The 17,577-nt window shown below is 34.2% G+C and overlaps 1 protein-coding gene across 1 annotated transcript; it reads right to left on the bottom strand.

Moving 5' to 3' along the window:
* Positions 1-6,950: 6,950 nt before the first annotated feature.
* Positions 6,951-8,299, bottom strand: LOC114281240 (uncharacterized). Its single transcript, XM_082917891.1, has 3 exons — positions 7,359-8,299; positions 7,043-7,118; positions 6,951-6,956 (listed from the first exon to the last, which is right to left on the bottom strand). The coding sequence occupies exons 1-3, from the start codon at positions 8,297-8,299 to the stop codon at positions 6,951-6,953; spliced, it is 1,023 nt and encodes a 340-aa protein (XP_082774017.1).
* Positions 8,300-17,577: the final 9,278 nt, after the last annotated feature.

Raw genomic sequence — 17,577 nt, 5'->3', positions numbered from 1 at the left:
AATTTTATGATGGTATGCGATAAAGTGTAATTTAATTTACATTAAGAGTCATCGTGCAATTATTCTATTAATTAGAGTTAATATAAAATTAAGCAGGGTTATTGTAGATAAACCTCAGTATGGAGTGGATGAGCTCAAAAAAAAAAAAAAGTACAGGATAAGCATACCAAAGGAAAGGCCACGTGGTGATACCACGTGGTTCCTTGGAGAGGAAGGAAAATGGATTAGATTAGAGAGAAAAGGGTTGGGAAGCACCTATAAAAAAAGGGGCTTTAGTTAGAAGTGGGGAGTAAGGGAGGCATGGTCAGTCAGCAAAAATGGGGAATTTCGGTGAACGGAGAAGTAACGGTAAGGATTAATATAAAGATGAGTTATATTATACCTTGAGTCTTCATAATACATTTTACGTATATTTTCAGTTACCATAACTTATTTTACGCAATTTGTGTTTTATAAAATATATTAATATTTCGATTATGTTGATTATTTCGGAACTCTATTTGCTTAAATTGAAACCCATAGATATATTTGTTTAAATTTTAATAATTATTTGACAATGATTTTGTAAATAATTATTTTTTGTAAGTACCATCACAGAAGTCTCACGCCTTGGGGGACTTAAATAAACCATTGGCTGTTGAATGGTCACCTTGTGACCCTCTGTTTGTCATGGATCTATTGACCTCTGTTCTGACTGTCACTCCAGTGACCTCTGTTCTGTTATGTTTTGTACCGTGGATATGATTATTTGTTTACATAGTTTCTGTATTTCAGTTTCTGCCATTTAAATAATTTATTATTCAAAGTAAGTTATGTATAATGTTTGGACATAAATAACTATCTATGGTTATCTTGTGTCCCTATGCTCTTGGTATAATATCTCCCACTCTGTTGTGTGCTTATAGTTGTTACCCTTTTCAAGTAATGAAATGTAAGGATGGATTGTAACCTCACGTAGTGGGACCAGCACGAGATTTGATGCCGACATGTTACATTTTTTTTTTCTTTCTCTTTTTTTATATAATAGTCTGTCACCGAATAATAAAATTATATGAGCCCTATAGATGTGTTTTCTTTTATCAAAATAATAAGATAATTAATGAAATAAATTTTCTGTTTAATTATTTTTTTACTTCCATTCTGCCTCTATTTGCGCCATTTTATTATTAAGATTATAATTAATTAGTAAGTTGCGATTCCAGCCCTAAGTCCCTGGAGTTGGGTTGTGACATATATCATTTAATTGGATTTCATTCTTCAATCCATTTAAATGAGGGGACATTGTTTGCACCATATTTTATTTTTCTGTTGATTGTGACCTATTAATTATGTCCAAATTCTATTATGGTATGTCGATTGAAATCATAACTATTTTTAAGGAATAACTTTGACCATATTTGTTTTTATTATTATTATTTCTTTCAACAGGCATGCTAACGTGGCATGACAGATGTGTTAAGGATGTAGTATAATGACATGTTAAATAGAGAGCCAGAAAGTTAGCCATTGCAATAATTTGAAAGTTAGTTGTTGAGATCAAAGAGCCAAGATCAAATTAAGCACCAAATCTACAAAGCGGTTCCTATCAAACATGGGATATGGAAAATGTTGAGCAAATCATTGGCTTGTTGAGGAAATCGTGGGTTTAGGTTATCTCTTTTCCTCATATGGCTAAACCTATAAATAGGCCAAGAGAGATACAAAGAGGAATGGATCATAAACAACCATCAATCATAATCGTGAAGAGTTATTTACGAATAATTCTAAATCAACCATTTTAGGAATAGATTAGAGAAATAGCTTTTTCCAACCCCCACTTCTCTTCTTTCTGTCGATAGATGTATTTTTTCAATTTTTTTTTGTTCTTATTTAAGTTCTTGTAATTAGTGACAAATGACAATTTATTCAAATTAATATATATTCTATTTTATTCAATTTTTTCTTTACTTAATTACTGCCAGGGAAATTCTTAATCTTTTTAAAGTACAGGACTCGACCACGAAGTCTGATCTTTTTATATTTATATAGGACTCAACCACAAATTCTGATCTTTTTACATTTATTTAAAATTTATTTAGGTCTATTGATCAATCACTATCGATTGAGTCTAAACTGAATTTTTGCTAACATAACTAGGACAAGCTTCATGACTTTGTTGTTCCATGCCTTATTTTGCCCGGTGCCTGGCATCATTGTTCTGCTACAAAACTCTTAGTTATAGATAGGGATGGCAATATGAACCCGGCCCAACGGGGACCCGGATCGCCTCATCCCGATAAATAGGATTTTCCCCAAAACATTATTCCCCATAGGGCCGGGGCTGGTATTGAAAAATACATCCCCGATGATTTTCAAGTCGGGAACGAGGATAAGTTCCTCGGCCCTGGCCCCGGCCCAACCCCAGCCCGAAATTTCCCTGAAGCATCCTGTCTATATATAATATACCTCTGTTTAGTTGTATTATATAAATATCTCTCTCTTTTTAACTCATAAATATATCTCTCTCTTTGACTCTCTTATCTTCTCTCTCTGACTCTCTTTCTTATCTTCTCACTGACTCTTTTATCTTCTCATTCTCAACTCTCTCACTCTCTCGGTCTCATCTCTCTTACTGTCTCACTCTCTCTCAACTCTCTCACTCTCACAGTCACCGACATGGCGACACCACCACCACCGCTGGCCCCGACCCCCCTCTCTCTCTCTTCTCCTCGTCTCGGTTTCTCTTTCTCTCTCTCCACTTCGTCTCTCTCTATTCCTCATAGCCACCACCGCCGCAGAAGGTCTGTCTCTCTCTCACTACTACCAAATCCACCGCCACAACTACTGTTGATCTCCCTATAGAGCCTGGTCACTGGCGTCGCTCAGATCTGTGCCAGACGATGAAGGTGTACTCAGATCTGTTAGATCTGTTATCTCTCTTTCTCTCTGATCTATTTATGATTGTTAGATCTGTATTGTTGATGATGATTGTTAGACCTCTGATCTGTTACTCAAATTTAATTTAAATCTGTTAGATCTGTATTGTTGATAATGATGATTGATGATGATAATTGAACAAAATTGATTTGTTGATTTGTGATATATATTGATTAATCTCAAGGATTTGTCAGGGTCGGGAAAACCTGATCCCCGTTAGAGGACGGGAACGGGAGGGTGATGGGTTCTCCCGCTCGGGATCGGGATCGGGGGCGGGGGCCGGGGCTGGGGCCGGGGCGGAAATTTTTTAATCTTCAAAGATCGGGAACGGAGAGTGTAGTCTCCGACTCCACCCCGACCCGTTGCCATTTCTTATAGTAGATTTCTTTAGTTTTTGTTTATCCCAATTCCCTTTAATACTGTGTGAAACATTGATGGATAGAATCACGACACAAATACTTGGAGCAATTATTCACTGCCGATGGCCAAACCCAGTTAGCTCTACACATTTTGTGTGGGTCCCGCCTTTAAATAACATCTTGGGAAGGGTATATTTCCAGTTCCATTTCTATTAATCTTGAGGATTGCATCCTTGTATTATCGATAATATTCTGTGCCTCTCTCTCTCTCTCTCTCTCTCCCCTCAGTTTGTTTACTTCTTTTTTTCGCAAGAAACCTTGAAACAACACCAAGTGTTTCGATATTTAGTCCCATGAAACTATAGGATGTTTCCATGTTATCGTAGTGTTAAATCACAACCTGCATTGAATGATAGAGAGATGACCTCTTTTCTTTTGTTGCTGCAGGACCACAAAATTCAAATGTTCCATGATACATGTTTATTAGTTATTACATCCTTTCAGCCAAAGCAATGATCAACACTCAATTATTGACGAGTGCAGATAAAAGCGCCGAAAGAACTACACATGCGACTAGTCAATCGAACCATAAGACCATCTCTATCTTATCATCAAATTGGGCAATGCTAGAGACCTCTAATTTAGAGGCTGTAAACACATCTCTAATGAGGTGGAAAAGGCAAAAAAAAAAAAAAAAAAAAAAAAAAAAAAAAAAAAACCAAGACACAGTGGTACCTCTAATTAGAGGTCCCAAGCATTTTTCCAACAAATTTGATAAAAAATCATCATTTTTCTTATTTCAATGATTTCATCAGATGAGTATCAAATACAAGATATTATAAATTTTTCACTAAATTGAGGACACCTGAAACCTTTCATCATTTCACTATTTATAGCCATTGATTTTGTATCACCGGACAATTGGCGGGACGTCTTGACGGATGTTCAGTCAGATGATCACCTTTTTGTAAAAATTTGTGAAAAGATTATACTAACCAGTTGACTGGCCAAACATCTTCCTGATTGACCGGTATTTTGATGAAAGTCCGTTAGAGCACGTGATATCAGATGAAATTTTTATTCAAATTTAATAATAAAAAAAGGATATAATGTTGAAGATACTCTAATAACATCACTTATGTGAGGTGTGCTGATGGTCCCAATAGCGGTCAATGATCAAATGTTGAGTAACTATTAATTGCTCGTTCATGGATATTGATTGTGAATGTTGAAGGTAATAGGAAATTGATTGAACTTTAGCAGATCACAATTTACACCCCTGCTAAATTACAGGTCATGTATTGTGTAAAAATCATACTTTCATAAAGCACAATCTAATCAAACTTCCTCCATGAGAAGTGAGCCGTTGGTTAACCTCCTAAAATGTACATGTTGGCACGATGGGACCTATTAGAGATATTCTTGTTCACTTATATTTAGTTATCAAGGTGGGCCTCATTGTGTTGACACGAAGATACTAAATTTTTTTTTTTTTTTCTTTTTTGGGTGGTTTAATTTTGTACATGTAAACTTACTATTCTAACTTATTTTTATGGGAGATTGAATACCTTGGATAAGAGTGGATAAGAGATGTAAATGAGATAAAAGAGAAAACTAGGCCTTGGGGTATTTAGGAGAGTTGGACTAAAATTATACATTAAAAGATAAAATAGATTAAAATAATTAATAAAATAAAATGTCACCATCAATCTATAATCATTTCACTTTTTCTTTCATAACTATCAAATCAACTATAAAAAAAAAATCAATCAACTTCTCAAACATAATTATTTTAATGGTTGTGGAAAAAAAAAAGTAAAATGATTATGGATTGACTGTGATATTTTGTTTTATTAATTATTTTAGCCTATTTTATTTTTTAGTAAGTTATTTTAACCCAACTTTTATTCCAAACACTCTTATTTGTGCTATGTTTAGTTAAGGTGGGATATAGTACTGAAAGAGGGAAGGGTTACTTTTTACCGTTTGGTGAGGAGAGATAAATAGTTCGGAGAAAATGAATTAACTTATCCCATGGTGGAGGTGGGATTAGTTATCCATTAAGGCCATGTTTATTTGGGTGGACATGAGCTTGGGATTGGACTAATAGTCCAATAAAATTATTAATCCGATATTTGGTTAAACAATTGAAGTATGGACTAATTATTTTAAACTTGACTATTAGTTAAGATAGAATACATAATCCAACGGATTCGTAGTCCTAAGACTATTAGTCATGAGAATGTTAATCCAGTCCGTCCAAACAAACATGGCCTAAATAATCCCGCATTTGAGGGATAGGTAGAAGCTTTTACAAAGCAAAAAATGGGCAATGGAATAAAAGGGTAAATTCCACTTGCTTTTCAGCTTTATTCCCGCTACTTAATACGGTAACCAAACGAGTAAATCATAATGTATTAGAAGAATGACATTTGTCAAAATCATTTTTTTCATCATACTGATACTTCTCCTAAAAGTGAACCCCTTGGTGCATATTCACACTATTTGTGTGTTTGTCAATGCTTTTAAGCTGTTGCACTTTGCGCATAAATTACTTTCCATGTGCTTTGGACTATGCTTCACACTTCCATTTCATAGATCTTTATTTTACTTTTCTTGAGTTGGACAGAAAGAGTCAGAATATAGACCTAAATTAGTGACTTTTGAAAGGTAAAGAGCAACAAACACTAAAGAGAGATTTGTTTTGTGGCTTTTGGAGATTAGAAATGAAAAATAGCTTAATCAATTTGATGAAACTAACAAACGTATTTTTAACCTGTTTGGAAAGGATAAAGTGGTAAGATCACCATGTGAACTTTAGCTAAAACTAGGACTTTGTTGTTTGGAATGTAAAAGAGAACAAAAAAATAGTTTCAACTTCATTTTTCATTTCTTTTCTTTTTTTTATTTGTCACAAAGTTAAAGTCTAAACATACCCTTAAATAAATTAGTAGACATGCAAGAAACAAGGTATCGGATGAAAAATTGACTGGCACCTGTGAAGACTGCTAGAAAAGTAAGAGTTGTGATTTCCACCACCACTTTCACCCTTCCACCATCACCAATTTATTACCTCTAATACAACTACTAGTATATTAGTTTTAAGGACGCTATCAAATATAAGAAAATTTTATTTGTGTAAAAAAGTTTTATGTTGAAAAATATTTTCAACCAAAATAAATAAGGTGGTTTAATATTTTTTTTTACCGTATAGGGAGTTTTTATTTCCACACATTTTCTCAGTGACTAAAGTTAGCATTTTATCAAAAAATTCATTAATTCAAAAGCACTTTATTGTTAGCAAAATACACTTATAAACCACCTTATCTGACATGTCAAACGAAACCTAATCTTAAAAACATTCATTAACTTAACTCGGTTAAACTCGAGTCAAGTTCAGAAAATTATACATCATGCCCTTCAAAATTCTCAAGAAAAAAATTGTCAAAGCTATTCAACAACACAAAAAGAGCAGAAAAAGGGTCAGCTCAGCTCATGAGGATAAGTGGACCACCTCTGAAGGTATTATTACTATATTAAAATCTGATACGCAAGAAAATAATTAAAATGGTCAGAGCATCCAAAGGTGATGAAATTTAATAACAATATAAAAAATAAAATAAAAACATCCTAACCCAAAAACTGTCTTGAGAAGTCTAACCGTATCCTCCAAAATCAAAACTATAAAAAGCAAAAGCAGAAACCAAAAACCAAAAACACTGAACAATTTCAGTGAGTCAACAGTTGAATTCTATATTACTAATTACAGCAAAGACAGACAGTAAGAAGATGCCCATGAAGAGACAGTAAGAAGATGCCCATGAAGAGCTCTGCGGCAGAGTCCTTGAAATAAAATAAAATAAATACACTTGAAACAATTTCATTGTTTTCCTCAAAAAACTTTAAATGCCATTATTTCAATAACAATATGTTATTATATCATTTTCCATAGAACTCAGAGATTCCCTCTAAAAAAAACCAAAAAAAAGAGTGATTAACAAAACTAGACATTTATATATATTCATATGAAAAAATGATAGAAGTTTAGGTAATTTTGATTTAAACTAATTGATTAAACCCAACCTTGTCTGCCTCCAGAGACTTGCCTCTGGATTGAGCCTCTCTCCTGTTCTTGCTGGCTCAGATTTACACCTAGTGAGTATCAGAGGCCGAGCATTGTCTCCTTCTTCCCCTGTTTCTGGTTCTTGATCACTAATTTCTCTGTTTTTTTCAGAAATTGAACCTTCAAATTCACTGGAATCTCCCAAATTTGTTTCGTTTTGTTGATCCATCTTCGATTCTGAAGTTGAATCTCTGCAATTGAGTTCGCACTCCGATGTGGGTCTCTCCTGTTCTCTGTTTTCTCCATTATCGACCTCTGTTTCTGAGGTCCCCAATGGCGAACCCACAAATCTGCTGACCAGTGATGAAGATCTGTTTGGAGCAGATCTACATCTAGTTAAAAGCAAAGCATTCTTGGGTGGTAAAGAAGAATTGAAAGCCTCTCTTGATAGTTCTTCTTGAGCTTCATCTTCCTCATCTTCTGTCTCATTTTCTTTGTACTTTTCTTTCCCATTCGTTTCCATTTTCGACGAATCGTCTCTAATTTCAACTTTCCTACAAAACCCAAATCGGAAAAACCACAAACACTTGCTCCAAACAGGACACAACGATTTGGGTCTAAACCTTTTTGCGAAATGGTGTGAAAACAGAGTCTTTCTGACCCGCCAACAAGAACAGGGTTTTCTGGCCGGAGCTCCGGTGGTGCGACGCCTCCTTCCGCCGCCACAGCCGGAGGAGGATTTTTTGGAGGAGCGGCGGACTCGAACTTGGCCGATGCAAGTGACTTTGGGGGAAGATGGTTCTTGGGTCGTTTCTATCATTGATGTGGTGGTGGTGTAGTTCTTCCTGCGCATGAACATTGGGCTCGAGCGAGACTTGCCTCTGCTTTTGCTTCCAACATTGCTTCTCAGAAACCTCATCAATGGCGGTGGAAACTTGTCTGTCCTGCTCGGACTCGACATGGGTTTTGCTAAAATCTTCATCTCTCTCTCTCTCTCTCTCTCTCTGGTCTCTTGATGCGTTCTGGCGTGAGATATTAACTACCTTTTAATTCATTTTTGTTTTTTTTTTTGTTTTTTTTTAATTTTTGTTTTTGTTTTGATTTTTGGCTGTGCAGTGCTGTTAATGTATGTTTTTATTTTGTTTTTATAAATGAGTGCACGTACGGGTGAAGGAGACTGATGGACTTTTTATCTACTTCGAGGTTGTAAGCTTCTGTTTGGCTTTACACTTTACAAATATATTTTTTCTTGGGACTTTCTCCCAATATTATATCGTTTTTACAATATATATTTTCCTTGGAAAAATAATAATTCAGTGTGAATTTTAAAAAAAAAAAATCAAATCAGTGATAAATGTTATGAATTTTAATTACTAAAGTGTTGAATTTTTCCATCAACGTGTAATTATTTTTGAAAGATGGGATTGAGGTGTGTAATTTTTCTAAAATTTTATGTATCATATCCTTTTTCGTAGTATTTAATTATAATCTATTAAGGTAGTAATAATCATTTATGGGATCATTGAGGCCACAATTTTTGTGGCTCAAATGGCTCGAAATTACTAAAACGACGTCGTTTTGAGTACAAAACAATTTCAAAATTGCCAAAACGACGTCGTTTTGGCAATTTTGAGCCATTTGAGCCACAAAAATTGTGGCCCTCAAACATTTTCCTTATGGGATTGAGGTTTTTTTTTTTTTTTTTTTTTGTTAAAATAGCCAAAAAGCTAAAACACCTAATCACATCACTCTTTTTAATTTTTTACACATTTTTTTTTTAAAATCAAAAAGTTAACTAAAATAATCTCAAATACTCTTTATACATGATGTTTGATTATAACTCTTTCTTTTTTTTTTAATTATGACTTATAAAGAATTTAGTTATGATATTTGTAATTTTTAATTTCACAAATATCATAACTTGCATTATGGTACCATAGCATTTTCCATTTTCTTATGATAAGTATGTCATTGAATTCTCTTTAAGAAAAGAAAGGAAAAAATTTACAATTTCAAGTTATTTTTAAACGAGAAATAATTCATTCATCTAAGTCCTGGTTTGACTATCATTTTGGGGTTAAAAAAATATAAAATGATAAAATATACTAAATAAGTTAATAAGACAAAATATCACATTCAACCCATAATTATTATATTTTTTCTTTCATAAAAATTAAAAAATTCAAAAAAATTCAAACCAAACGAGACTAAAAAAGTCAAACTAAAAAAGTTTCAACACAAAAAAATTGACTAGATTAATCAATGCCAAACAAAGCTTAATTGAAACTTCTCAATTTCATCTTCAACAACGCGAGACTCACGTAAAGGCACACCAACGCTTCTCTCTCATCTAGATCATTTGAGTAGAATTAGGAGACTCAATTAGAGACATCTAACCGGACTCCTTTTAAACATTATGCTCCAATAATTTTTTTTGTTTTGGCAACAATTATGCTCTATTAATTTGATCCAGAATAATATAACATGATAAATATCAACTATTTTTTTTTTTTGTCAAACGGTCAATTATATAAATTTAACTCTCTTATCACATTATTATATTATAATTTATAATATAATAAAAAAAAAGTCAACCTTTTCCTTTTTTTTATTTTATACATTTTTCTTGTAACGTTATCACATATATACATATATAGGGTAGATCTATACTAATACAAAAAAACTAACATCTTTATTAGAGTAGACGTCATGAAAAAATAATAATTTGAAAATGTCCCCAGAACATTATAAGTGATATAAATTGCTTCATTCTTAAAAATATTCTTAAAAAATGATAACTACTATAAACTGATACAAATAATTATTATATTTAATTATAAATTATACACATGTCTATCTCTAGTTATATTATATATAATATAGGAAAAAATTCAATTAAGTGTATATTTTAAAAAAAATTACAAATAAATAGTAAAGTTTATATACATTAATAATTAAAGTTGAAATTTGTTTTATGAATAATAATTAAAAAGTTCAAGTATGATGCAGTGATAACTGGTGGATTTGGGTGAAATGTATCATTTTGTATTATAGGTGTAGATATATAGATTGGACAGCAACAAGACCTATAAATTGGGGGAAATTGTATTTTGCTCCATGAGCAAATCCAATAATTTGAAATTGATTGGATAAAATAGCGAATCCTACCATGTAGAATAAGACATTTGTATGTCCCTTCGAAAGAGTTACAAAAGTGATTGACGCCAAATGGTAAAATCTTGAGAATAAATTTAAATTTTAAATTCGAGTCATTCAAAAGAATCACTAAAAATTTGCATGATCATTAACTATAAGACCTTAGAATTAATCAAAATACACAAGTTAGCATGAACACCGACTTATCAAAACAAAACAAAACAAAAAAGAGGAATTACAGTTCAATTGATATTTTCAAAAATAATTATAAGTAAATAGTAAATTTTATAAATATTAATAATTATAATTATAATTTTTTCATGAATTTATAACAAATTTATCTCTAAAATTAAAAAATTTCTCAAAAAAACAAAAAAACCCAAACCAACAAATAACTTCTCATAATAAGTTTGGTCACTCAGTTACTCCAATGATATTTATTCATGATTGGGTGGATGGGTGATTCATTTCTATGTTTTTTTTAGAGTGAGACATCAATACCCAACCCAACTGTTTCCAATGATTTAATCTATATTTTATGATCGAACTTATGATGATCTTCAGAGGACCACCCCAACTCCTCCAAATTCCAATGGAGGAGGTGAACATGACCCACTTCACCACCATTACACTCTACGCAAATAAATACCAACTATAAAAAATTAATAATAACAATATCAACACAAAATAATTACGTAGTAATAGAAGTATTAAATTTTTTTTTTTTTTTTTTTTTGGTTAAAACAAAGCATATCACTAAAAATTAATGAATGGTCTGGTATACAAGAAGTTTAAAATTTATTTATATAATCTAATGCATAAATTATTTATATTTCTATTATTTTATAATTATTTTGTGTTAATATGGTTTATGCTCAATCACATTATAAGTGCTAGAAATAATCTTTAGTCATAAGACATAATTGAATCTACTCTTCAAACAAGATCTTTTGTTTTTTGTTAACCACAAATATATATGGACATAAAAATTTATATAAGTACATACGATATACTAAATTCATTTTAATTTGAGTCTACACTTTACTAATATGAATGCAACGTTCACTTTCTAAAATTATATATATAAAAATATATATGTTTTATAACACAATTCCACCACATATAATCAAAGAGCTTATATGAGCATTTGAGAACTAGATTTTTCAACTGGCCCTCCTTGAATCTGTTTGGCTAAATCATAAGTTGATAAAGCCTTAGATAGGTCAGGGGTTCGAGGGCTGGTAGGGAGAGAGAGAGAGGAAAGAGAACTAGATTTTTCATGTATTTTCTTTTCTTTAGATGGAAGAATAAGCATCAAATACTTCAATTACATCCATCCAACTTAAGCACCAACCAGCCTACTCAAAATTTAAGGGGAAAAATGTCAATAAATTTTTTTTCTTTTTTTCTACTATAAATTCTCACCATCCAAACACACAAACCTACATGTTTCAAAATTTACTTTTTAGTGAAGAACAACTAGGGTCTTCCACATATTCTTAGGAACAAAAAGGGTAGGCTTCCAACCATCCATGGCTCTCTCTCTCTCTCTCTCTCTCTGAGTAACTCTCTCTGTAGTAGCAACCACCACACATTACAAACTTTGGCGATGTTTGGGAACAAATGTTTTAGGGTTTTTTTTTGTTTTTTTCACTAAAAGACAAATTGGTTACAAAATCAAAAAAAAAAAATCTAAACAAAATATCACATCAAATCTCATAATCATTTCACTTTTTCTCTCACAAACATCGCCTCCAACCATAAAAAAATCCAACTATCTTCTCGAACACAAAAAAAAAAAATTCTCCAATAATATCCTACAACTAAAAAAACCTAAAAAAAAACTCACTTCTCAAACACCCACTTTATATATATATGCTGAACTTTCCAAAATTAACCCTAAGGCCTCTTCAAACTAACTTGGGCAATTTAGTAATCACAGTGGTGCCGTTTGGTAACACTTACGTTTTCAGTTTTCTGTTTATATTTACAAAAATTTAAAAAACTCAAATAAAAACTTGTTTAATAAAATTTTTGATTTATAAATCAGTGATCTCAGTTTATAAATTTGGCCAAAAAATGAAAACACAAAAAATGTGTTTCCATTTTGAGTTTTCAGTGTTTTTTTTTACCACCCAACACTAGCCACCACTCGCTACCATTTTCCACCACCGTCTTCCGCCACCACCACCCACCCCCACCCCCACTCCCACCCCCACCTGCCACCACCCACCTACCACCCACTCGCCACCACCACCCATCCCTCGCCACCACCACCACCACCACCACCACCCACCTGCAATCCACCCGCCACTACCATCCACTGCCCGCCACCACCGCCTGCCAAAAAACTCAAATAAAAACTTGTTTGATAAAATTTTTGATTTATAAATCAGTGATCTCAGTTTATAAATTTGGCCAAAAAATGAAAACACAAAAAATGTGTTTCCATTTTGAGTTTTCAGTGTTTTTTTTTACCACCCAACACTAGCCACCACTCGCTACCATTTTCCACCATCGTCTTCCGCCACCACCACCCACCCCCACCCTTCCCCCACCCCCACCTGCCACCACCACACACTACCCACCTGCCACCCACTCGCCACCACCACCCATCCCTCGCCACCACCACCACAACCCACCTGCAATCCACCCGCCACTACCATCCACTGCCCACCACCACCGCCCGCCACCTACTTGCCACCACCACTTACCACCCACCTGCCACCACCATCCACCACCAGCCACCCACCACCACCACCATCACCCATCACCCACCCGCCACCCACCACCATCACCACCACCACCCACTCGCTACCACCCACCACCCGCCACCGTCACCCACCCATCCACCACCACCACCACCCGCCACCTACCCGCCACTACCCACCATCCTCCACTCACCTACCACCACCACCCACTGCCCGCCATCCCCTACTCATCTGCAACCACCACCCACCGCCCGCCGCCACCACCACCCACTCGCTACTACCCACCACTTGCCACCGTCACCCACCCACCCACCATCACCACCTACCACCCACCTGCCACCACCCGCCATCCGCCTGCTGCCACCAACCACCACCTGCCACCACCACCGCCACCCACTCGCTACCACCCACCACCAGCTACCGTCACCCACCTAGCCACCCACCATCACCATCCACCACCCACCCGCCACCACCCGCTATCCGCCACTCATCTGCCACCACCACCCACCACCTGCCATCACCACCCACTCGCTACCACCCACCACCCGCCACCGTCATCCACCCATCCACCCACCGCCACCACCCGCCATCCGCCACCTTCCTGCCACCACCACCACCAGCACCACCACCCACTCGCTACCACCTACCATCGTCACCCACCCACCCACCACCACCACCACCACCACCCACCCACCCACCACCACTAGCTACCCACCACCCACCGTCACCACTTTCCACCACCGTCTTTCGCCGCCACTTGCCACCACCGTCTTTCGCCGCCACTTGCCACCACTTGCCATTTCTCACTCTTTTTTATATTTTTAAAATTTTTTAAACATTTTGTCAATTACCAAACGCGTTTGTAGTTTATGTTTTTCTAAAAATAAACAAAAAATAAACAAAAATCACTTTATAAAATTTTTATAAATATAAACTAAAAACATAAACGTTATCAAACAGACGCAGTATGAGTGGATTGGTAAATATTATTTCTTTTCCAACAAGAAAGCAAAATGTCAACTAAGGTTTCAAGCACCCTTTCTTCTGGCACTGAAAAACAGAGCAAAAGAAAACAAAAGAAAAAAGTGAATAGTATGAATAGTAAGAAAGTCAATCAGAAATCACTGAACTGTAAAGAGCTCGAGACACTAGGAAAAGAAATGTTATTAGGCAGTGTATACTTGCAAGAATAATGCTTGGATTTCCTTTTGGGGGTCACCTCCTCATCTTTTTTGTGACGTGACGGGTGGTGATTGGAGGAGCAGAAAAAAAAAAATATATATAACCAATGAGAGAGAAAGGGGGTCAAAGGGGTGGAGGGAAAAGGGGGAATGAATCATTATTGATACTTGCAATTGTTGCAATTATATGTTTCGAGATGCCATAGCATATTGCAATTTTAATATGAATAATTCTATGAACCAGACAAAAAGAAGCAAAAATTACCCAAAATTTGAAATCAAAAGTCCAGATTCATAGATGATATGGTCTCACACATACAACTTTGATTTTACACCATAAATTTGACATTCTGGACATTTTTTTGGTTTTGTTTTCATGGTCCATAGATTTTTTTTCTTTTAATATATCAAGACAAACAAAAATATTTTAAAACAGAGAATTCTTGATATAGGCTAGAGATTAAATGCCCATTTATTTGGTGTAACTACTGAAAATTGATAATAAAAATATAGTTAAAGACACTCTTTCTCCATATATCAAATAATTATTTTTTAAAAAATTATTTAAGTTACTCATAAGTTATAAGCAGAATTATTATCAAACAATCTTGACATGGATTCACAACATAAAAATAAAAATAAACCAATGAAACAAGCTATAAGCAACACTAAACACTATAATAACTTAACAGATTGTAAATCATAACTTTCAATAATATTCAAGAAAAATAAAAGAATTTTTTCAAATAAAAACAACTTCCTACGAGAGCTGAAAGTTGAGAAGCATGCCCTAAATAACTTTTTAATATGAACTTATGTGACATCAAATAATCTGAAATAAACTTAAGTTATTTCATCATAAATTACAAGCAACATATTATTTCTAATTAAACTAAAACTAGAAGTTAAAAGTTACAACTAATAAACTGAAAGAAACAGCTCTTAAATGTGTTCATACAACTGAAGTTAGGGAGGGGGACAAGTGTATTGTAGTGAGAAACAGGCAATGTGCATTACATAGATACAATATTTAATGGTTATGGATGGCCCGCACATATGAAAAGTATACCTAGAATGAAATCTCAGGGCATCCAAGGATTGCCAGTTTACTATCCTTTCCCCACTTTGCTTTTGGTAGATGTAAAATGATTATCATTTCATTTCATGTCACAACTGTATGGTTCAAAGTCCATTGATCTTTTCATCCCAACCACTGATCTCTTTGACTTAGGTCCCATCTTGTTATCATAATCTCCATGATCAATAATCTTCTCTTCTTCCTTCTGGGCTACACTTTCTTCATTTGTAAAATAAAGATGGTTTTTACAAAAATGGATTACCGAATAGAGACAAAAAGTGAGTCCGACTTGTAAAATTCACTATATATGTAGGACCTGCCATTTATCTCACATTTTTGTATCCCAGTGAAAAATTATCTGTCCACTTACCTCTACTCTTTTAAGTGCAAAGAGTGGCAGCAATGTTAAACAAAGAAATCTAAAATTGTGCCCATTTCGTCCGAACTTTTTTTCTTATTGTTTTTTGTTGTTGTTTTTGTTGTCGTCGTTTTGTTTTTGTTTTTGTTTCCTTTTTTGTTTTGTTTTGTTTGCTTTAGTATTTTTAAAAATTTTCAAGTCCCAAAAAACCAAAAGAAAAGTAAAAATCCAAAAAAATTGAGGCCAAACAGGGATCATCATGAAAAAAACGAAAGAATCTTTAACTCGATTTAACAAAAATTAATCCAAACTAGTCATGTAGCTGTACAGAGAAAAAATTTAAGCACGAAGAAATTTAAAAAAATAAATAAATTAAAGACTGGTTTAAATAAGTGATGAAAGAAAATTATACCTGAGGCAGTTGCTATAGAAAATTCAGTAAGGCGCTTAACGCAGTCCTTTAATGCTTGGAGTTCAGCTTCTTTCTCATGGAGTTTAGATTGGGCCCAATGCAGTTCAGACTGTAGCCCTACAATCTGGCTCTCTTGCTGTTCGATGAGCAAATGGCACAGTTTCTGATCCAGTTCAGATGGCAACACCTCACTCAACTTTGCATCAGCTTATCATTATCTACTGATACAAGGAGCCAAGAATGCTAACACTACTTTTGGATTTCTGAAAGGATTAAAGCACTTGTTAACAATGTGATGCAAGATTAGAACCGTATCTGCAAAAGACACTATTTTTGGATCACCCTCACAGAACTCTATTTCTTGTTTTTAATTAAATCGTCAATTTTGTTTCATGTGACAAAGTATTGTGCATATTTTAATGAATACCCCCAACTTCAAAATATATTAGCTATTGTTCTTAAACAGTTCTGTCAAATATCTTAATCGCAACATGACCAAGCAATCTCCAAACACCAGTGTTATAGTCTTCCACATTCACAAACTAACTTCCTAAACCTTACAAAATTCTTCAGTCTAAGCCCTACCCCAAAAACAATAAATAAATAAACAAAATCTGAAATATATATGTAGACAACAAGGAAAATTAAGATGCCAAGGGAGTTAACTTCTAAAATAAAGAACTAGCTATGCATACATGGCCTTGATCAAAATTCTTTCCCAAGACAAAAAATCAAGCAAAGGCCTCAAAGGAATAGGGAGGTTAAACAAAGGAAAATTGTAGGTTGTGTTTAGTTGTGTTCTCAAAATATATTTCCACCCTTTGGTTTGCACATGGTATTTGTTTACAGTTTTCAAAAATTAATTCCACACTCACTTTTGAAAACTCTGGCCAAGGTGGGAAAATTTGGGCTAACCAGACGTTCGACCAGTTGTCCAACTAGACATCCGGCCAGTTGACCGAAACAATGCAATTTTTTTTTTTTTTTTTTTTTTACAATTGCCACCTGTTATTTTTTATATTTTAAATAAAAAAAAATTGAAAATTTTTAAATTTTTTATGAAATTTGAATAGAATTTTGAGTTGTGTGTTTAGTTATGAGTTATAAGTTTTTATATTAAATATCATATGTCACATCAAAAATTCTCCACTCAATTCAAAACTCATTCACCAAACAAATTTTTCACATTTAAATCATAATTCCAAAACTCACAAACTCAAAATACAACTCTATTCTCAAATCATATTTAGAAAACTCTATCAAACGCTACTGTAACCTTTTCGAATGCGACCCATGGTGTTCTCATGAGCCAGAATTTAAAAAAATTATTTAAGTTACTCATA

This window comes from Camellia sinensis, chromosome 3 (assembly GCF_055761805.1).
Source record: "Camellia sinensis isolate YWXY chromosome 3, ASM5576180v1, whole genome shotgun sequence".
Classification (NCBI taxonomy): Eukaryota; Viridiplantae; Streptophyta; class Magnoliopsida; order Ericales; family Theaceae; genus Camellia; species Camellia sinensis.
The sequence above is the reverse complement of the archived record's forward strand: the minus strand, read 5'-3'. Positions and strand labels throughout refer to the sequence as shown.